At 36.9% G+C, this 22,005-nt stretch overlaps 2 protein-coding genes across 2 annotated transcripts; one reads left to right on the plus strand and one right to left on the minus strand.

Moving 5' to 3' along the window:
• Positions 1 to 247: 247 nt before the first annotated feature.
• On the plus strand, positions 248 to 3,175 carry LOC109185865 (CASP-like protein 5A2). The gene is made up of 3 exons (XM_019335823.1): positions 248 to 618; positions 2,522 to 2,654; positions 2,794 to 3,175. Exons 1-3 carry the CDS (start codon positions 416 to 418, stop codon positions 2,983 to 2,985), a joined length of 528 nt encoding a protein of 175 aa, XP_019191368.1. The 5' UTR covers positions 248 to 415; the 3' UTR covers positions 2,986 to 3,175.
• Positions 3,176 to 6,484: 3,309 nt separating this feature from the next.
• LOC109185866 lies at positions 6,485 to 7,333 on the minus strand. Its single transcript, XM_019335824.1, has one exon. The coding sequence runs from the start codon at positions 7,247 to 7,249 to the stop codon at positions 6,749 to 6,751; it is 501 nt and encodes a 166-aa protein (XP_019191369.1). The 5' UTR covers positions 7,250 to 7,333; the 3' UTR covers positions 6,485 to 6,748.
• Between the last annotated feature and the right edge of the window lie 14,672 nt (positions 7,334 to 22,005).

Below are 22,005 nucleotides of genomic sequence, written 5' to 3' on the forward strand. Positions count from 1 at the left end.
TCAAAGATCGCGGTCAACAAACGGTCAAATTGATGGAGGACCAAATCGTGTCAAAATTGCAAAGTTAAGGACTTAATTAGTTGAAATTAAAAGTCGATGATCAATTTGTGAATTTAGCTATAGTCAGGGACCATTTTAGGTCTTTTTTTAATACATTAGAAGTGGATAAATTGAAAAATATTCTTACGGAAAATAGAAAGAAAAAAGTAAAAAGAAAAAGAAGTTTTTGTTTGAAATTCGTTTGGGATAGGTGCTTTTACGGAAAGTAGAGTAGCTATAGTGCAGTGGGAAGCTGTGACGGTGCGTCTTCTCTTCTCAGTTCTCCACCACCGCTCTCTCCGTGTTAGGGTTTGTTAGTATCCGCTGCCTTTCTGCTGGTCGGTTGTAGATTGATTGCCGCTGGGAAGTTGATAGCATGATGATGAGTCGGTCGGCGGTGCATCCGGTGGAGGCTCCGGCGGTGATCGTCGCGCCGCCGAGGGTGAGGATGAAGGATATTCAAGGCATGACTGGTACTGCCGGCGGCCTCTTCCTCCGCCTCTTCCAGCTCGCGTTCGCTCTGATTTCTCTATGCGTCATGGCCACAACCTCCGATTTCCCGTCCGTCTCCGCCTTCTGGTATCTCTCCTCTCCTTCTCGCCCCCTCCCAAAAGTAAATGCAAATCAGTTCACTTATATCAGTGCTACGCCGTTTGAGAAGTGAGAATGGAGAGTTACTTGTTTTTATAAGAACCGATTGAAATTTCTGGTTGCTGCTGGTGCTGCTGCTTTGGATTTTGGTAATTTTAAGCTGTTATTGTGAAAGATTCGTGAAAAGCTAATTCAGGATTAAAAATTATGGTTATGAGTAAAAATACTTGAGCTGATAACATCTTGATGTTGATTGTACTTCGAATTGATGAATAAAAAAATGTTGGTGTAATGGTTCCTTACAGAGTTGGTTAGAGGGGTTTGAGCTTTTGTATCCTGATAGGCTAAGCTCATTTCAGTCCATTTGACTAGGGTTTGATGCCAACTTACCCTCTTTGCCCTTTGATGCACCTGAAAGAGACAGAGATAGGGCACAGTTACCTCCTCCTGTATCCAAATCTGAGGAAGTTGGCCTATGAGATGCAATTCCATCCATGGATACTTATTTGAGTTATTTCTCCTCAGAGTGGTTATTCATGTTTCTATATTCACACTTATTGCCTTGTGAACCCCAACATGATGTGCTTTGTGCATACCGCATGTCTGTATGTATGACAAGCCATGTTTTCTATTTAGGATAGTAAAGCAATATGGTGTCTAGTCATATTGGGAGTTCATACAACTTGGCTTCCAACAACCAAAATACACAAATTGCTATTTTGATACCTTATATATAAGCACTAGTGACATTACGTCTATCCTTAACATTTCTTTTGGAGTTAAATTCCAAATTCTGATTGGTTTGAGAATTAAAATAGGAATGGTAATGATAGGTGGGTGAACAGATTGTAGAATTATTGCACCCATATACTAAAACCAGTTGGTCAATAGCATAATTGTTTGTGGGTCCTAATAGGTGGGAAGTTTATCTTGATGTTTTGGTTGATATAGACAGCTCAAGTTGAGGGTTTATGCAATTTGTATTTGAACAGATGCACCAGTGCTTGATATGCTAATCTTGGTGAAGTCTATGAAGTTTATTTTTTTTTGTGGAACATTCTAAATCTGTGAATTGTTCTTAAGCAATGAATAGCTGATAATTATCCAACTCAACTTTTGCTTCTCCCCAAAAACAATGATAGTTGGTGTATGATTCACCTAAATTTACAGAACAAGGCACACTTATGCAATAGCTGTTTATTGGGATTCTATGTGTTCATTGTCTATTTGACTCCCTGTATTACTGTATTATGATAATAAATTCTCTTGAAATGAACTTATACAATTCTGTTGAACATCACTTAACGAGCATGTGTTGTTTCACGGTTTCACCAACCTGGGCGCATGATATAATTTTCAAAAGCAGTTCTATTGAAAGAAGAGGAAGTAATTTTAGTGAATATTTTATTGACCACGGTCCTTTTATCCTTGCACCAGCAATTAGCATATATTAATTAAAGATGGAAACTAATTTCTTTCCTTTACTTCTGTTTTCAAACATGAATATCTTTCCTTTTGCTTTTGGCTGTGTTTACTTCCCCATAAATGAAGAAGGATTATTCTATATTGAAGTAACTTGTAGAATTTGAAATTCTACTCTGAATATATTTACTCTTTGTTCATTTTATCACCTCTATGTTTCTAACTCCAATTTTGATTCTTCAGCAAAGATAATATCTGACATCCTTTTTTATTTCGATTGGCTAATCCTATGGTCATTGGGGAATGTTTGGTTAAGTAAGCTGGATGGTCTTGTTGGTACTATGGCATCTATTTTATGGTTCATCATACAGTTAGCTTTTAATGTGTTCTATACTTTGTGCTGTATGTATGGTTCATTATCATGGACAAGGGATTCTAACCATAGTTTTTGTGCTCTTTGATGCATTAGCTACCTCGTTGCCGCTGTCAGCTTACAAATCTTGTGGAGCCTGGCGCTTGCCATTACTGACATATATGCACTGTTGGTGAAGCGAAGTTTTAGAAATACAGGAGTCGTTAGTCTATTTGCCATCGGTGATGGGGTAATAAATCTTCGTTGTACTTAGCTTTGCTTAGTACACTGACAATTTCATCTTCCATGTTACACGAAAGCCGTGCATGTTTTGTGCGAACATTTCCCTCAATATAACTCTCTTATTATCCAAATGGTTTCTGGTGCAGATCACCTCCACTGTAACATTCACTGCTGCCTGTGCTGCTGCTGGTATCACAGTCCTTATCGGGAACGACCTCGATAAATGTGCCATGAATCACTGCAAAAGATTCATGTCAGCAACAGCTATGGCATTCCTGAGCTGGTTCTCTGCATCTCCATCCTTCTTCCTCAATTTCTGGTCCCTCGCTTCCCCATGAGGTTGGTGCTTATGTGCATGCCTGATGAGCCTTCCTGTTTTGTGTAATACTAAACTATGATCAACATTTAGGGTAATTGTGTGTATTCCTGAATCTATATGACATTGCAGCTACTGAATTTCTAAGTTTCATGGTTTCCATATTTGGTCATGGGACTCTCTGCATAAATTAAAATTTAGATTTAGTTCCACTTTTGTCCCTCTACTATATTTTGCAAATAAAATTAAGAAACCAAATCAAACGGCGCCTGATGTTTTTAACATAATATAATGCATAATGGTTAAATCCATCAAATCTGTAGACTAATTTTCCCTTCATTCTCATTTTCAGACAGATATTTAAGATTGATTGATGCCTCCATCATTGTTTCCTCCATTACTTTTTTCCATTTTAATTTCTCTTTTTTATTATTTTTTTTGGAAAGATAAAATGTCTCCATGATTCATGACATATACCCAACCCATCTCCCATAGGCCCATAGATTTGAGTGATGTGAATTCGATTTGATATCCAACTTCATTTGTTTCAACTTATTTTATTGCCTTCAATTTTCCATGAAGATTACTTGTATTTAATGAGCTTTCAATGAGGTTGACAATATAATAGTGTTGTACTAATCTTTAAGTAAAATATTTACATTCAAGCTCCATGTGTATGCAACAATACCTTTACAGCACGTTTGGTTCACAGTATGAATTTTGAGATAATAGGAATGGAATGGAATAGGCAAGGAATAGAATATTAATTCTATTCTATTGTTTGTTCGCGGGAGGAATAGACTTTAAGAATTATATTACAGTGTTTGGTTGGTTTAGGGAATAGAATGAAATATTTTTCAAAAGACATAAATACCCTTTTAAAAATATGTGGTGGTGTTGGTGGTGGTGGTGGTTGTGGTTGCGGTGGCGGTGGCGACGGTGGTAGCAGTGGCGGTGGTGGTTGTGGTGGTGGTGGTGGTGGTGGTGGTGAAGACGGCGGCAGTGGTGGCGGTGGTAGGGTATTTTCGGTATTATAAGTACTAAAGCTATTCCTAAATACTTGGGAATAGCTAATACCGGGGGTCCCCTAGGAATGGCTATTCCCCCTGCAAAGGGAATAACTCATTCCCGGGAACGCTATTACCTTGAATAAAATGACAAAACAAACAATGGAATAAGTTTATTCCCGGGAACGGTATTCCATTCCCGACCTATTCCATGAACCAAACACGCCATTAAAGAGCTGTTTTGAGAATGGATCTTTATATTGTGTGTCATGATTCACATTGCAAGATGAATTAGATATAGGTCCATTTTTAATATATTGCAATTTTATTTTCAATGTACTACCTTAAAATAAAGGAATAAGGTTCAAATTGGTCACTGAACGTAACCTAAAAATGTAATTAGGCCACTGAACGAAAAAAAGTGCAATTAGGCCACTGAACACTCCAAATGTATGCAATTTCACCTAATAGCAGGTTACCATCAATTTTAGCAGGTTACTTGCTTACGTGGCAGATGAGTTGACATTTTTAATAATTTTTAAATATTTTTAATAAATTTTAATAATAATTTTTTTTAAAATGTAAATTTTTTTTAAAAAAATAACGGGGTTTATTTTTCGTAATAATTTTTTTTAAAATCTATTATTAAAATTTATTTAAAATTATTTATAAATTATTAAAAATGCCACCTCAGCTGCCACGTAAGCAGGTAACCTGTTAAAATTGATAGTAACCTGCTATTCGGTGAAATTGCATACATTTGGAGTGTTCAGTGGCCTAATTGTACTTTTTTTTTTTTTTTTTTTTTTTTTTTTTTTTTTTTTTTCCGTTCAGTGACCTAATTGCATTTTCAGGTTACGTTCAGTGGCCAATTTGAACCTTATTCCTAAAATAAATATATAATATACTAAAAATGAAATTATACCATTAATTCATCTTGCAATGCAGCACATGGCTCGCTGTATTTTTTTTTTTTTTTTTTTTTTTTGAGTACTATTCATTCAGTGCACAAAGAGTCAATACCGTCTCCACTAACCTCTCATATGTGAGAGCAACTTAGTGTTACTAGACCACAATGTTTTGCGGTATAATTTGTTCCAAATGTGATATGATCGAGGCTCAACCAGATTAGTTTTACTCTACAACTCTACGAGGGTGTGGATAGAAGAATCTTTACATTTAACATTTTCACTAAAATGAAAAAAGAATGGCCCAAGCGTCTTTGGACAACACGTAGGATGGAAAACATTGGATAGTTATGCCACGGAAAGGGGTCTACCTTGCAAGGTGAATTCAGGTTATATATTTATAATTTTTGAATTTTATATTCACAATTTTAGAACTACATATTCACAACTAATGATTTTTTTTTTAATTATTGAAAACAACTCTATGTAATTGTGAATATAGAGTTCTTTAATTGTGAATATAGAGTTAAAAAATTTTGTATGTAGAGTTATGCAATTGTGAATATTGAGTTCTGTAATTTTGTGTATTGAGATCTAAAATTGTGAATATTTAGTTCTAATATTGTGAATATAGAGTTCAAAAATTGTGAATATAACCCGGATCCACCTTGGAAAGTGGACACTCGGCATAATTTGCCAAAAACATTCTTACAAAATTTTCAACTTTGTAAAGGAAGTTAGAAACCTAAGAAAAAATTATTCCGTAAAAGTGAAAAACTGTTCATCCGTGATTCCGCGTTTTGGAAAGGTCTTTTTTTGTTCTAATTCATGTGGGATCCATGCGTTTTTGAGAACCGAAAGAAAAATTGGAGATGGAAAAAAGTGAATAAATGGAGTTAATAAAAAGGAAAAGGTGGGGTAAACTAAATAGGGACCTAATGTTAGAATATAATTTTTAAAAAGTTTTCTAAAGACTTAAATAAACATTATTTATTCTCACCAAAAAAAAAAAACACATTATTTATTATTTATTATTTATTATAATTATAGTTGTAATTATTATAAAATGAAATTACATGAAGAAAAAAAAAATAGAACCATAAAAAAATCCATTGCTTCAAAGGGTTGTCTAAGCTTACTACGTTGCTTTCTTACCTACCACTAAAATACACAAAACAAGTCTACTGCCCCCCACCCCCTCCCAAAACCCTCCCTTAACTCTTCAATTTCCTTCCACAAAACATAGTTGATGGTTTGTCTTTTTTTTTTTTTTTTTTTGTTTTTTTTTATAACCACGAAGTGATTCGGATCTTTCTCTGTCCGTTTAACGGTCCAGATCTCCCCGACTAAAATATAGTTGATGTTGATTCTATGCATATCACAGAACTTGGTAAGTTCAAAGTAGATATATTATGAAAATCCTATAAAAGGCTATACATATATGTTTATGTGCAAGAAAACAAATTACATTAATCTTTCCATACAAAAGTTATTCTCATTAATTAGTATGTCTAGTTGCCAAAAAAAACACTAATTTTCATACATAATCTAAGTAACATACATTTACACAGCAGATTAATCCTTTGAATAAAGACGCAATAATTAATGAGATCAAATACGAAAACACTAATTTCCATACATAATATAATATAATCTGGGTAACATTTACATAGATCCGATAAAGATGATCGAATCCTCTGATTTTGAAGTCTCAATAAAATGACTAACAAACCCAGAGGATCAATTTCAGAACCACACCAAAAAAAAAAAAAAAAAAATTATTGGGTAGAGAGCGATCTTCTTTCTATTCTTCTCCTCCATTATCATTTCATCCCCTTAATTAATCCTAATTTGGTAATTAATTAATTACTTAATCTTCAAAACCAGTTTGTTTCCAAATAGCATTTCTAACTCTACTCAAATCTCTCCCCTTCAGAGTCCTCCCAATACCTTCGTGCACCGACAACGAAGCCACCCGAGTCCTCGCCAGGTAAACGTGCGGCGGCACTCGATCGTCGCCGTCGCCGTCGTCCTCCTCCTCCTCGTCGCTCTCTCGCCGGCGATCCTTGTACTCGCCTCCCAGGATCTTCGACCAGTCCGGTATGTTCACCGGCAATGACGCCGGACGATCCACGCCTCTCGCCTTCACCGCCGCCGCCGACGACTTCTTCGCCGCCGCCGCACGCGAGCTCGGTATGGACGACCGTCTGGTATTGTCGGACGAGGATACGCCGTCGTTAACTACGCTGCTGCTGCTGTTGTTGCTCCAAACGTCGGACTCTTCGAACTCGAACTGCGGAGCGCCGGAGGGCGTCATCGGAGTTATGCTCTCCGGGACTCCGAAGAAGAGGAAGCTCTTCCTTGCGGCCATGGAAGACGATGAAGAGAGTGGTTGATACGTTTGTGAGAGAAAAGGAAAATGTTAGGTCCACTATGGTTATTGCTTTATATAGGACTTAGGACTTTGGAGGGGTTTGATTGCTTTATATAATTGTCCGTAATGGATAAACTTACCATAATATTTTATTTTATTATATATATTTTTTCTTTGTTTTTATAAAGAAATTACTATATATTATTTCTAACATTTGGAAACGTATTCAATGTTCAATTCTTATCCTAATCTTAAATTCTCACCTTTAAATTCAAAGTCACACTACTAAAAAAAAAAAAAAATTATTTTTCGATCATCGAAGAGTGAGAGTTTGTGAAAGATATCAACCGTTTTGACTATATTTTTCTTTTGATTCCTTCAAAAATATGTGTCAAAAATGTTGATCAAAGGCTTGAACAAGAGAGTAGTCAGAGTACGGACAAGAATTAAACTCGTAATCTCTAAATACAAAAGTCATGATTCACTAAATTGACGACTTTTTGGGATAATTTTGTTAATATAATACACAGAATTCATGTTCATTATATGTGTTTACTATGTATATGTATTATGAACATGAATTCTGTACCTTATGAAGTCAAATCTTATGTATTGAACCATTGTGAACCCTGGTCCATGATATAAATTGCCTTTAGGATATATATATATATATATATATATATATATATATATATATATATATATATATATATATATTTTTTTTTTTTTTGAAAGGAAAAGATGAAAATTTCATTAAGCATCAAATAGGAATGAGATACAGGCTGATGGCACAGTAAACCACGAACCTAAGGCAAACAAAGAATCAGATGTTAGTAAGGTTTGTATGATATCTCTTTATAATTTACGTGAATCAAAAGGAATATGCAAAATATGGTATACATGCTATGTTATTTACATATATGTTGTGTAAATTGTTTGTAATTTTGTATATACTTTATATATGTATTACTTAAATATGCATATGCTAGCTATGTATAGTATTACTTGTCTACAATATTTTGACACTATAGATTTGTTGTGTGGTATTGTTTAAAGCATACAAATTAAAGATCACAAACTAACCTCACATAAATGCACCTACCTTTTTCTTTGATCAATTTCAAACCTACATCATACCATAAAAATACTAAATGAATTTTGAGCTACCCTATATTAAATTATGTTCTAATAGTTAAATCAATGTTTATACTTAAATATGAAATTAAAATTTGCAATAAGAAAAGAGGGAGTCTAGAAAAAAATAGTAAATTGCAAGTACTTGTAAGAAAATATGTAAATTTCGATGCACATATTCTTCTCTCACTATATATATATATATATATATATATATATATATATATCCGACCACGCATTATTTGCTAAATGGAATGCAGTTACTCAATCAATTTCTAACGAGTCTTGATACATATATTCTACTCTTGAAATTGCTTCATAATGTTTAACTTTAAACGTTTCATTATTCAATTGAACACTTTTATTATATTACTTCACATGTCCCATTTTATCTGTCATACTTACTATTCATTGATCAAACCAACCATATCTTATTTGTTTATTTTCTTTATTATTTTTACTTATTTTTAAATTTGATTTTGTGTGTGTGTATTTAATAGTACTTTTAGTATATAGTTTCTAAATATATATAAATTTTGTATATATATACTAATACTTAACTTAATATTATTAAAAATTGAGTTAATAGTACAATAACTCCAGTCAAGCCTCGTTAAAGACACATAAAATGGGACAAATGGAGTAATTCTTACAAATATCAAAGAGGGTGATGGTTTTTTCGGCAAGTGCATCCTAGAGCCACGTGCAGGGTTAGTAGATGTGGCGGAATCCTTATTCTTTCATCCTTGATATGTTAAGTGTCAAAGATTGAAGAAGATATCTTGGGAAAAATATATTTTCATACACCCTTTGAGAGATACACTGCGTGGGTTTATATACATAAGCTATAACAGAATATTAGCTATATAAGCTGAAGACCAGGCTAAGCTAGGCTATGAATTCTAACTGCCTAATACACCCCCCTCAAGCGGAAGGCGGACACGGAACGACGCCAAGCTTGAAACGCAGGTCAGTGAACCGAGACACCGCAAGCGGTTTGGTGAGAATGTCGGCCAACTGATCATGAGTGGACACAAAATTCACTTTAAGCACACCCGACGCGACTTTGTCCCGAACAAAGTGATAGTCTACCTCGACGTGCTTAGTTCTCGCATGAAACACCGGATTTGAACAAAGATAGGTTGCGCCGAGATTATCACACCAGAGTACCGGAGTTGTGGGACAATCCAAGGCAAGATCCCGGAGGAGAGACTGAACCCAAACTACCTCAGCGGAGACATCTGCAAGGGCCTTGTACTCGGCCTCGGTCGAGGAGCGGGCCACAGTCCTTTGTTTCTTCGAGCCCCATGAAATTAAGTTAGGCCCAAGAAACACTGCATAACCAGCTGTTGACTTCCTATCCACCGAGCATCGGGCCCAGTCGGAGTCTGAAAAGGCATGAACCACTGGAGATACTGCACGCGTAAGCCGAAGACTAAGTGAGAGGGTGCCTTTCACATAACGTAAAACACGTTTCAGCGCAGCCCAATTGTCTTCTTTAGGACTGTGCATGAACTGACACAGCCGGTTGACCGCAAATGACAAGTCTGGCCTCGTGATCAGCAGGTACATCAGGGACCCAACTAGCTGGCGGTACAGAGTCGGATCATCCAATGGCGCCAAATCACCATCAGTCGCTGCCGTGGTGGTGGTCATGGGAGTAGCGAGTGGTTTGCAAGAGTCCATTCCAGCTTTGCGAAGGAGTTCAGTCATATACCGTCGTTGGGATAAGAAAACCGCACCGCTGGTGTATAAAGCCTCAATGCCGAGAAAGAACCGTGATTGTCCTAGATCGCGAATCCTGAACGTCGCGGCGAGTTGCTCCAATATGGACTTCACCTGTGAGCTGTCATTCCCTAACAAGAGAATGTCATCTACATACACCAGTATATAAAGACGGACTTGTCCGGAATCATAAATAAACAGAGACACGTCAGTCTTTGAGGGCCGGAACCCAACTGACACCAGGAACTCTTGCAACCTTGTAAACCATGCCCGGGGTGCCTGTTTGAGGCCATACAATGATCGCTGGAGTTTACAGACATGATTGGGGTAGTTTGGATCGGCATAGCCGGGTGGTTGCCGCATATAAATGTCTTCAGTAATGTGTCCGTTTAAGAACGCATTATGGACATCCAGCTGCTTCATGACCCAATCATTTGACACGGCATAGGCTAATAAAAGCCGAACCGTAGCTGGTTTGACGACTGGACTGTATGTTTCAGAATAGTCAATACCCGGAACCTGGTTGAACCCTTTGGCGACCAGGCGGGCTTTAAACCGGTCGACCGAACCATCAGACTTCCGTTTTATGCGATACACCCATTTGCTACCTATTACATTCATTGAATTATGAAAAGGGACTAATTTCCACGTGTTATTGTGGAGAAGAGCATTAAACTCAGCATCCATTGCGTTGCGCCAGTGTGGACTTCTTACGGCTTGAGAATGGCATGACGGTTCGTCGTCGTCAACAGAGGCAATCATGGCTCTGGGAGGTCGCCGCTGCTGATTCGTTGTGTCACGAAGGTGCATAACATGCTTCCGAGTAGGGGAGCGTTTTCGGCGAGTACGAGGTGCAGTTGACGTTGATGTAGTCGGCCGGTAAGAGGGATCTGTCGCATTTTCCGCCGAAGGCTGCGAATAGTGTATTGGTTGAGCCCCACTGGTTGATGAGTCTCCGGGTGGTCTATGTACCTGCTGGGACGGTGGTGCACTATTAACCGCAGGTTGTGCAATCTGGGCACATGCCCACGGCAAATGACTGGTACTAGTGTCACACTGTTGCGGTAGCTCCGGGATGTGTTGATAGGGGAATACATCCTCATTGAACCTGACATGACGGGCAATATACACCCGCCCCGTTGCTCTGTCTAAGCACCTGTAACCATTAAACGAATCGGGGTAACCCAGAAAAACACATGACACAGACCTGAACTCCATTTTATGTGTGTTGTAAGGACGCAAGCACGGAAAGCATTCACAACCGAACACCTTTAAAAAGGCATAGTTCGGAGACTTATGAAACAGTAAGAAGTACGGACTTTGATTATGGAGAACAGTGGTAGGCATTCGATTGATTAAATAGACAGCTGATTCGAATGCAAAATGCCAATATTTATGTGGAACATGACTGTGGGCTAATAGAGACAGACCAGTCTCGACTATATGATGATGCCTACGTTCAACTAGGCCATTTTGTTCATGTGTGTGTGCACATGACTGTCGGTGTAAGATACCTGCAGCAGCGAACACCGAGTGTAGTTTTCGGTATTCACCACCTAGGTCAGATTGGATACTTTTAATTTGAGTGGAGAAATATCTTTCGACTAAGGCACGAAAATGTGTAAATATTGAGTAAATGTCTGTTTTATTTTTCATCGGATAATACCACACATATCTTGAATAGTCATCTACAAACAGTACAAAATATTTAAAACCTTCAGTCGTGATGACCGATGAAGGTCCCCAAATATCCGTGTAGATTAATTCAAGAACCGAAGTGGTGGAATGCTTAATTTGCGACAAGGGAAAGCGAGTGGACTTCCCCATTTGACATGCAGTACAAACTTTATTCAAGGAGTTTACAGAATTATTAACTGGACAACTAGACAGAACCTGACGAAGAACTTGATTATGCGGGTGACCGAGGCGTTTATGCCAGACTTGAGCTGACGTTCTAGCAGACAGAAGGGCAGTTGGAGATGACACATTGAGCGAGTATAGGCCACCTTCGCTGGGACCTCTAAGGAGCGTTTGGTGGGTAACACGGTCCTTCACAAGAAAACAATAAGGATGAAACTCGAAATAAACATTGTTATCCCGTGTAAATTTGTGTACGGATAACAAAGAGGCACGCAACTGTGGGACGTGCAAGATTTTATTTAGAGACAGTGACCGAAACGGAGTAGTAATAGAAACTGAACCTGTACGCAGGATTGACAAACCTGTGCCATCGCCAACCTTCAAGTTCTCGGTCCCCGTATATGGTTCAATGTCTTGTAGGACCCCAGAATTTGGTGTAGCATGCGCATTTGCCCCGGTGTCGGGAATCCATACATTATTGAACGGAGCCGTGTTGAAATCGTCTTGAGGCGGTTGTTGATAGGCCACATTGGCACGCGGAGGAGATGGTCGTGTCCAGGCTTGTTGCGGCGGGCGAATGGCGTTAGCGTCACTGTACCTCCGGTAGCACGTCAAAGCTGTGTGTCCGGGGATGTCACATATTTGGCATCGAATTCCTCCACGTCCGCGCTGGCCACGTCCGCGTTGTCCTCTGTGATTACGGCCACGACCGCGGTTACCTTCTGGAGGATTCGCCGCAGGTGGCTGCTGTGTGAAGAGAGCCGACGGAAACTGGGGCAGCGCTGGCGGGGCTTCATCTGCGAACAGATATTGATGCGTGGCGAGGAGATCAGCCACTTCAGGTAATGTCAACGGTGCACTTTTGGATGTGAGGGAAGCCACCAGCGCACGGTACTCCGATCGCAGACCCCTGAAAACATGGAGGTTCTGCTCGTCAAGACTTACCGGTCGTCCAGCCTGATGGAGTTGCTCAACGAGAACCTGAGCGCGGCTGAGATACTCCGTGGGGGATGAATCTCCTTGTCGGAGGTTCTGAAGTTGAGCCAACAAACTGAGCGACCTTGCACGCGATGAGGAACCGAGTGCCGTCTCTAGTGCCACCCATACTGCACGCGACGTACCGTGGCCTATAGCGAGGTACAGGACTTCTTCAGCAAGTGATGAGAATAGCATACTCAGGATGGATTGGTCTTGTTGTATCCACTGAGCATGCAGAGGATTTACCACCGGCGGCGCATCGGCAGAGGACGCAGCTACACATTCCGGTGGACAAGTGGAGGTGCCGTCGACGAAACCGAACAGGTTCTGTCCCCGAAGAAACGGCACAAGCTGCGCTCTCCAGAACAAATAGTTCGTGGCGGTCAGCTTAATTGACACGTAGTCATATGCCTGGTGAAGCACATTCGAAGGCGGTGTGGTGGTTGCAACGGCGGCGGGGGTGATCGCATGTGCGTCTTCGACCGGTGAAGAATCGGCAGGTTGGGAGTTGTTGTTGGAAGCAGTGGCCATGAAGGATCGAAGGGAAAAAAAAAGGAAAGGAACGATGGCTTTGAAACTGATACCAGATTGAAGAAGATATCTTGGGAAAAATATATTTTCATACACACTTTTAGAGATACACTGCGTGGGTTTATATACATAAGCTATAACAGAATATTAGCTATATAAGCTGAAGACCAGGCTAAGCTAGGCTATGAATTCTAACTGCCTAATATCAATAGGATGGACGTTCATGCAAAAAAAAAAAAAAAAAAAAAAAAAAACTCCTTAGGGGTGACCAAGTAATTGACATTATAAATTTGTTGTGTGGTATTGCTTTAAGCACACTAAGATTACAAAGTCACATCACATAAATGCACATCTTTTTCTTCGAACAATTTCTTACTTAAATTAGGTTATAAAAATACAATATGAATTTTGAGCTACTCTATATTAAATTACGTTCAAATACTTAAATCAATGTTTATTCATAAATATGAAATTTAACATTGCACAAAAGATGGAGTCTAGACAGAAATAGTAAAAATGATGAACTTGTAAGAAAATATGTAAATTTCAATGCATTTATTCTACTCCGATCTATCTATTTATTTGGCTTATCTAGCCATGTGTTATTTGCTAAATGGCATTTCAGTTACTCAATTTCTAACGAGTCTAGCTTGGGGTTTCTACTCCTGAAATTACATCATAACGTTTAAGGGTGACGAATTTTCTGGCAAGTGCATACTTGAACCGTGTGCATGGTTTGCTGGAGTGGAGGAATCCTCGTTTTTTCTCCTTGATATGCTAAGTGTCAATAGGATGGACGTTCATGCAAAAATAAAAAAGACGAGCACGATCGGAATACTGTGTGTCAAACCGGTTGGAACCATGTAGAGCTGACCCGATCTGGAGCATTTCCTAATCGTCCGGTTAGGAGTGATTGGGAAGCATACAGTTGTGATCGAGATGAGAAAGGCATCGTTTTCCCAAGCATCCTAGTTCGACCCCCCGACCTGGAAGAGTAACCCATTCACATCTCATCTTCTTTTCAGTTCCCTCTCAACACTTTGCACTACCTCCCTGACCGACCAACTAACACCATACACGTGTAAGACATGCCGGAACCTCGACATGTATCCCTGAATCCGTCCATATAAGTGCATTTATTGCATGGAGCAGGGACTTTTGACCTTTCTAACTACCCGAGACCTCTTCAACCTAATTAACTCACTTCTTGGTCTTGATCTACCTAATTCCTAAAACCTTAGTAAATAATTGCTATATTAAAACTCAATCCTGCTCATATATTTTATTGGAAATTAACTGTATCAATACTAAGATTACAAACTCACCTCACTTAAATGCGTTTTTTTTTTTTCTTCCATCAATTTCATACTTACATTAGATCATAAAAATATATACAATATGAATTTTGAGCTACTCTATATTAAATTACGTTCAAATACTTAAATCAATGTTTATTCATCAATATGAAATTTAAAATTTGCACAAAAGATAAAGTCTAGAAAAAAATAGTAAAATGCACGAACTCGTAAGAAAATATATAAATTTCGGTGAATTTATTCTACTCCGATTTCTCTATTTATTTGGCTTATCCGGTTACTTGTTATTATTTCTTAAATGGCATGAAGTTACTTAATTTCTAACGAGTCTTGATACATTGCACTCCTAAAATTACTTCATACTGTTTACCTTTAAACACTTCATTATTTAACTCTTTTATTATATTTAATTTAATTATTACTGGAGTAAAAAAGGCTAACAAATTTTTGGGCAAGTGCAAGGTTTGCTGGAGTGGATGTAAATCACGGTGATTCAATGGGTCCAACGGGCAGGGCAGGACCAAATGCAGGTGGGCACAAGAAATCTTCTCACTTTAGACATAATTCTAACATTGTCGCCACCAAGGTTCGAACCTTGGTCTCTTCTCCCAAATATTGTCCACTGAACAATTGAGCTAAGCCCGTGCGGGCTCTATTCTTTCTTTCTTGATATGCTAATTGTCAATAGGATGGACGCTCATGCAAAAAAAATAAAATAAAATAAAATCTCGTTACAGGTGGCAAAGTAATTAACATTATAAATTTGTTGTGTGGCAATGTTTTAAGCATACTAACATTACAAACTCACCCTCACATAAATAGATCGACCACTTTTTCTTCGATCAATTTCATACTTACATTATATCATGAAAATACAATATGAATTTTGAGCTACACTATATTAAATTACGTTCAAATAATTAAATCAATGTATATTCATAAATAGGAAATTTAAAATTTGCAAAAAAGATGGACTCTAGAAATTAAAGAAATATTAAAATTCACGGACTTCTAAGAAAATATATAAATTTCGATGCATTTCTTCACCTCTAATCGCTCTATTTATTTCGCTTATCCGTCCATGTGTTATTTGCTAAATGACATACAGTTACTCAATTTCTAACGAGTCTAGATTGCTATATTCTACTCCTAAAATTACTTCATAACGTTTAACTTTAAACGTTTTTTTATTAAACTATTTTGTTATATTTAATTATTGCTGAAGTAAAAAAAGCATGACGGATTTTCCGACGAGTGCACTCATGAGCCATGTGCAAGGTTTATTGGAGCGGAGGAATCCCCGTTTTTTCTTCATGGACATGCTAAGTGTTAATAGGATAAACGTTTATACAAAATACTAATAATAATAATAATAATAATAATAATAATAATAATAATAATAATAATAAAGCTAAATCGTGTTAGGGGTGACCAAGTAATTGACATTATCAATTTGTTGTGTTATTATTTTAACTTTTTAAGCATACAACGATTACAAATTCACATCACATGAATGCACTTTTTTTTTCTTCGATCTATTTCATACTTGCATTAGATCATAAAATATACAATATCCCTTAAAAAAAAAAAAAAAACTGTTATGGGTGGCCAAGTAGTTGATACTATAAATTTTTTGTGTTGTATTGTTTTAAGCATAATAAGATCAGAAACTCAGCTCAAATAAATTCACATCCTTTTCTTCTATTAGTTTCATACCTACATCTAACCACTAATTTAAAATGATAGCATAGGTGTTATGGTACTAAATAATAGTGACAATTGTAATGAATCTTGTATATTATCTTGCATTCATATACTTTGAGTTACATATTTAAATAAACAAATATGACATTTAGTTACGAACTTCTCCTATATAATCTTGCATTAATTTACTTTCAAATACTTATTTAAATATAAAAATTGGACATTAACACATTCGCGCAATACGCGTGTAAAACTAGTATATATATATGAATGATCAAATAAGAACCCCTCCTCCCGTAAGAACCCGGGGACCAACATGAATGCACAAAATCGTCTACATAAGTGCACACAAATAATTGCAGGGAAGATTGTGCATATTGTGCACTGGAATGTAAGGTTGTGTACATTTATGTAGACGCCTATTTACACTTATATACAAGTTCACAATTCTCACGGGAGGACGGATTCTCATATGAACATAATTATATATATATATATATATATATACACACACACACACACACACACACACACACACACACACACACACACACACACACACACACACACACACACACACATATATATATATATATATATATATATATATATATATATATATATATATATATATATATATATAAAATAAAGGATAGATATATAGTTATGGTTTGATGAGGTTTCCACCCCCGATATCCCAAAAAAACTTGTAAGATGTGAGAAAGTGAGTAGAGCATGATTTTCATATTTAAATATTACAAGTTTAATTTTTGTCAACATAATCTTAGTCAAGTCTGTTATACACCAATAAATAATAACTACGGGTACCAAAAAAGGAATTACCACATGCACAATTTTAAAAATATTTTAATTAACTTGCAATGTGGTTAGCCAAAATAATCAAACCAAATGATACTTGTGATAACCAAATAACACCAACACAATTTAAGTTGTTTTATCTAATTTGAAATGCCACGTTTTATATGACTTCAATTGTCCAATGAATCTACTGCCACGTGCTTAATCAGTTTACCACAACTTTTTAACAAAATTACGGAGTAAAAATACAGTAAAATATGTACATTACAATTAATTATTTTCTACAACCTATTGTATCTATTTTAATTAATGAGACTTGATTAAAATTATTTGTAATTTAATATTTTATAATATTAAGTTTAATATTAGTATATTAAATTTATATATTTTAAAATTAAATTAAAAATTATTATAAAAAATAAACAAAGAAAAAAATAATTAATCCAAATAATGTATAATAAACCAAGCAAAATGGGACATAAATGTATTTATCCGAGAATGACACGTGGGAGAAGCTTGATAGTCATTCTATTTTATTTTATATATAAAAAATTAAGAGTAAATGCTGGAGAAGATAACTCTGTTCATCCATTTATATGCTGGCGGGGGTTACGTGGACGAATCAGACGCCATTTTTAGAAAAGAAAAATATAGTCCGTAGTAATAATCCTAATGGGTAGTGATGGGCTATACGTGTGGGCCTGCACACCCATAATTGTGGACTTTCTACCTATCCAAATGTTCTTAATTCTTATCGCGACATGTCATCGTGTTGTACTTGGAAATTTCCCTAAGAAAATCCATACAAGTTATGTTTTTTTTTGGTTTTTGAGAAGTTTTGTAAGTGTAATTAAAAAGGAAAATATAAGAGGAAAGAGAAAAAAAAGATAAAAATAAATAGTAAAACAAAGCTGATTTTAACAAAAAAAAACAATTTCCACGAACAAAACGCGTTTAGCGGGCGCGTGCAGTCATGCGCCCGCTTGGCACATGTGTAACATCCACGCGAGGCGCGAGCAGCTCGAGGCTATCTTCAGTGGATCCCACTTTTCTTCAAAAAACCACTCCCTTGCAAGAGGTCCTTCAACTCTCTCTCTCTTCCATGTTAGCCCTTCCACTCTCAAAAATCGTGAACAATGTGATTTGCATGCTCTAAGACTATATGAGAGGATTCAAGTGAGAACATATTTCTATTTAACAATGAAGATTGATCTTGAATGTGTGGACTCATCCACACCCGAATCTTGAAAAATCAGAAGTTATGATTTTATTATTATTAAATTTTCATGTTTGTAATAATTATAAAATGAATCTTACTCTTAAAAGTTTTCAATAATTATAAAATTGTTCATGCGTTTTTTATACTAAAATCTTTAACTATTAATGAACATTGATGGACGATTGAGATCAATCCTTACTTTTTTTTTTTTTTTTACTAAGGACATGATCTCATTTGATTATATATATATATATATATATATATATATATATATATATATATATATATATAATGCGATTGTCTCTACCTACCTCGTTTGCGTGAGCTAATCTAACTTTACTATGGGCCATAGTTAATTGTACAATATTATTTAAACGTAAATAATTATTCATATTATCCATTTGGACCACAACCAGCCTTCAATGATGTAAAATGAGTTTACGATTGTTTGGTCGTTCAAGAAATAATAATTTAGAGAAGGAATAAAGTTTAAATTGGCCACTGAACATAACTTAAAAATGTAATTAGCTTACTGAACGAAAAAAAAAAAAAAAAGTGCAATTGGGCCACTAAACGACACTGCACCACGGCGCGTGTTGCATTGTGCAACCAGAGGCAAAACGACGCCGTTTCAATTTTTTATTTTTATTTTTTGAAATTTCGCTACCCAGCGTTTGGCAGTTAATTTTCCTTAAAAAAAATCTCATGTTCAAAAATGTACATAATGTTATACTAGAATACACATAATTGTATACATGAATGTACATAATTATATAACAAAATACACATACTCTTTTTTTAAAAGATAATACACATAATCTAACATAATACATAATAAACATAAACTTTTAACATAATACACATAAACTCTTAATATAATACACAAAAATTTCCTGATTCGGATGTACATAATTGTATAAAAGAAATGTACATAATAAAAAATATACATAATTGTATAAACAAATATACACAATCATGTCAACTTCCTGCCGCGCCTCCCAAAACGACGTCGTTTTGGGAGGCGCGGGGGCCGTGGTGTAGGGTATAACCATTGCCACTAAACATTCCAAATGTATGCAATTTCACCTGATAGCGGATTACATGCTTACGTGACAGCTGAGTTTGCATTTTTAATAAATTTTTAATAATAAACTTGTAAAAAAAAATTAAAAAAATGACAGCCACCCCGTCGTTTTATTTATTTTATTAATTTTTTTTCAATTTTTTTAAAATATATTATTAAAATTTATTAAAAATTATTTTAAAATGCCAACTCAGTTTCCACGTAAGCAGGTAACCTGCTATCCGGTGAAATTGCATACATTTGGAGTGTTCAGTGGCCTAACTGCACGTTTTTTGAGTATTCAGTAGCCTAATTGTATTTTTTTTCGTTCAGTGGTCTAATTGCATTTTCAGGTTACGTTCGGTGACCAATTTGAACCTTATTCCTTTACAGGGCGTTTGGTTGAAAGACCAAAAAATTCCCTTAAAATTCCAGGGCGTTTGACCAATTCCCACTTAATTCCAAAGGCCACAAAATTCAATGCCCTCCCCCCCCCCCGGTGATTTTAATTCTTGGGATTTTAGGAAGAAAAAAAGATAGTGATGTGTCAAAATTACTCCTTTCTTATTTAACCTAAAATTAATGCCTAATAACAACAATGGACATTTTTGACTTTATACTACTTATTCCCTTCAATTCCCATGTATACCAAACATTGGAATTGAAATTCCCAGTACTTCTATTCATATAAACCAAACACTGTAATTTAAATTTTCACTTTATTCTCAGTCATTCATCTCCCATGGAATTGTAATTCCTTTTCCACGTAATTCTCTCTCTCCAACCAAACCCCCGGTTATAGAATGAGATATTTGTGGATATGCTAATAAATAACTAAAAATCAAAATTTGAAATCTCACATGCTTTATAGATGTTTAAAAATGTTTTACATTTTCTTAAACCAAATAATGATATTTAACAGGCTCCTGGAATAAGAAACTTTTGTCTAGAGCAGGTAAAAAAGTTTTACTCAAATCAGTGGCGCAAGCAATGCCCACGTTTACTATGAGTGTTTTTTTGTTGCCTGACTCACTATGTACGAACCTGGAGCGTATGATGAATAGATTCTGGTGGCGGAACGGAAGGGATGGAGGAGGAATCCACTGGCTAGCCTGGGATAAAATGAGTGTACCAAAGAAATATGGGGGCCTGGGTTTCAAGGATTTGAGAGCTTTTAATATGGCTATGTTGGGTAAGCAGGGATGGAGATTTTTGACAGAGCCCCAGTCTCTAGTGGCGAAAATTTACAAGGCCAGGTACTACCAAAATACGGATTTTTTGAATGCCTCAGTTGGGAATAATCCAAGTTTTCCGTGGAGAAGTATAATGACTGCCCAGGGACTCATTAAAGGGAATATCAAGCGGAGAATAGGAAATGGAAATTCCACATTGGTTTGGGGTGATCCATGGTTGGCGTATGATCCTGAGCCAAGAATTATTACTGAGAAGCCTCCACATCTGGGGGGAAGTCACAGTTTCAGGGTTAATTGATCCGACGACAGGTACCTGGGATGTACCTTTGCTTAATGAATTATTTTGTACGGAGGAAGTGGACAAAATTTCGGCCATCCCAATTAGTCCTACCTATGAAGATATGTGGTATTGGCATGGGGACCCCAGAGGAGTTTATACGGTAAAAGCGGCTTATCGAAGTTTAATGGGGACCATTACTACACCCCAAAATGGATTCACATCTTGGAATAAAATTTGGAACCTGAAAGTACCTCCCAAGTGGAAAGTTTTCTTATGGAGAGCTGTGAGAGGAGTATTACCCACCACCATGAACTTATATAATAGGAGGGTAGATGTACCTTTAGCATGCCCTTTGTGTGCTCTAACCTCTGAAAATATTTTGCACTCATTAGTACAATGTGAATTTTCTAAATGTGTGTGGAATATTTCGGGATTTATTGTGCAGAGTACGGTGGATGATGACTTTGGTGTGTGGCTTGAATTACTGCTCCAAAATATTGATGACAAACAATTTATTTCTATGGTGGCTATTATGTACAATATTTGGATGCAACGGAATACGGCGGTTTGGGAGTATAAGATGGGTAGACCACGGCTTGTGTATGAACGGGCAATGGCTGCGTTGGCAGCATGGTGCACCGCGACGGAACGCACGGGCTCACGGCAGCAGCCTGGCGCTGCTACTACCGCTGCCGGGCAGTCCCACTCACGGCAGAATGGTGCCCACGCCGAGCAGTCACGGACGCAGCTGTGTTGCTGCTTTGATGCGTCCTACTCGGCCACAACACATCACGGGGCGTACGGCATATTATTACGAGATGCGGATGGAAATTTCATGGCAGCCAAAAATTGACCCTTGCCGTATTGTCAGGGTCCCTTCATGGCAGAGGCATATGCATGTAAGGAGGCCCTATCCTGGCTTAAGGATCGT

The sequence above is a fragment of the Ipomoea nil genome, unplaced genomic scaffold, assembly GCF_001879475.1.
Source record: "Ipomoea nil cultivar Tokyo-kokei standard unplaced genomic scaffold, Asagao_1.1 scaffold1361, whole genome shotgun sequence".
Taxonomy (NCBI): Eukaryota; Viridiplantae; Streptophyta; class Magnoliopsida; order Solanales; family Convolvulaceae; genus Ipomoea; species Ipomoea nil.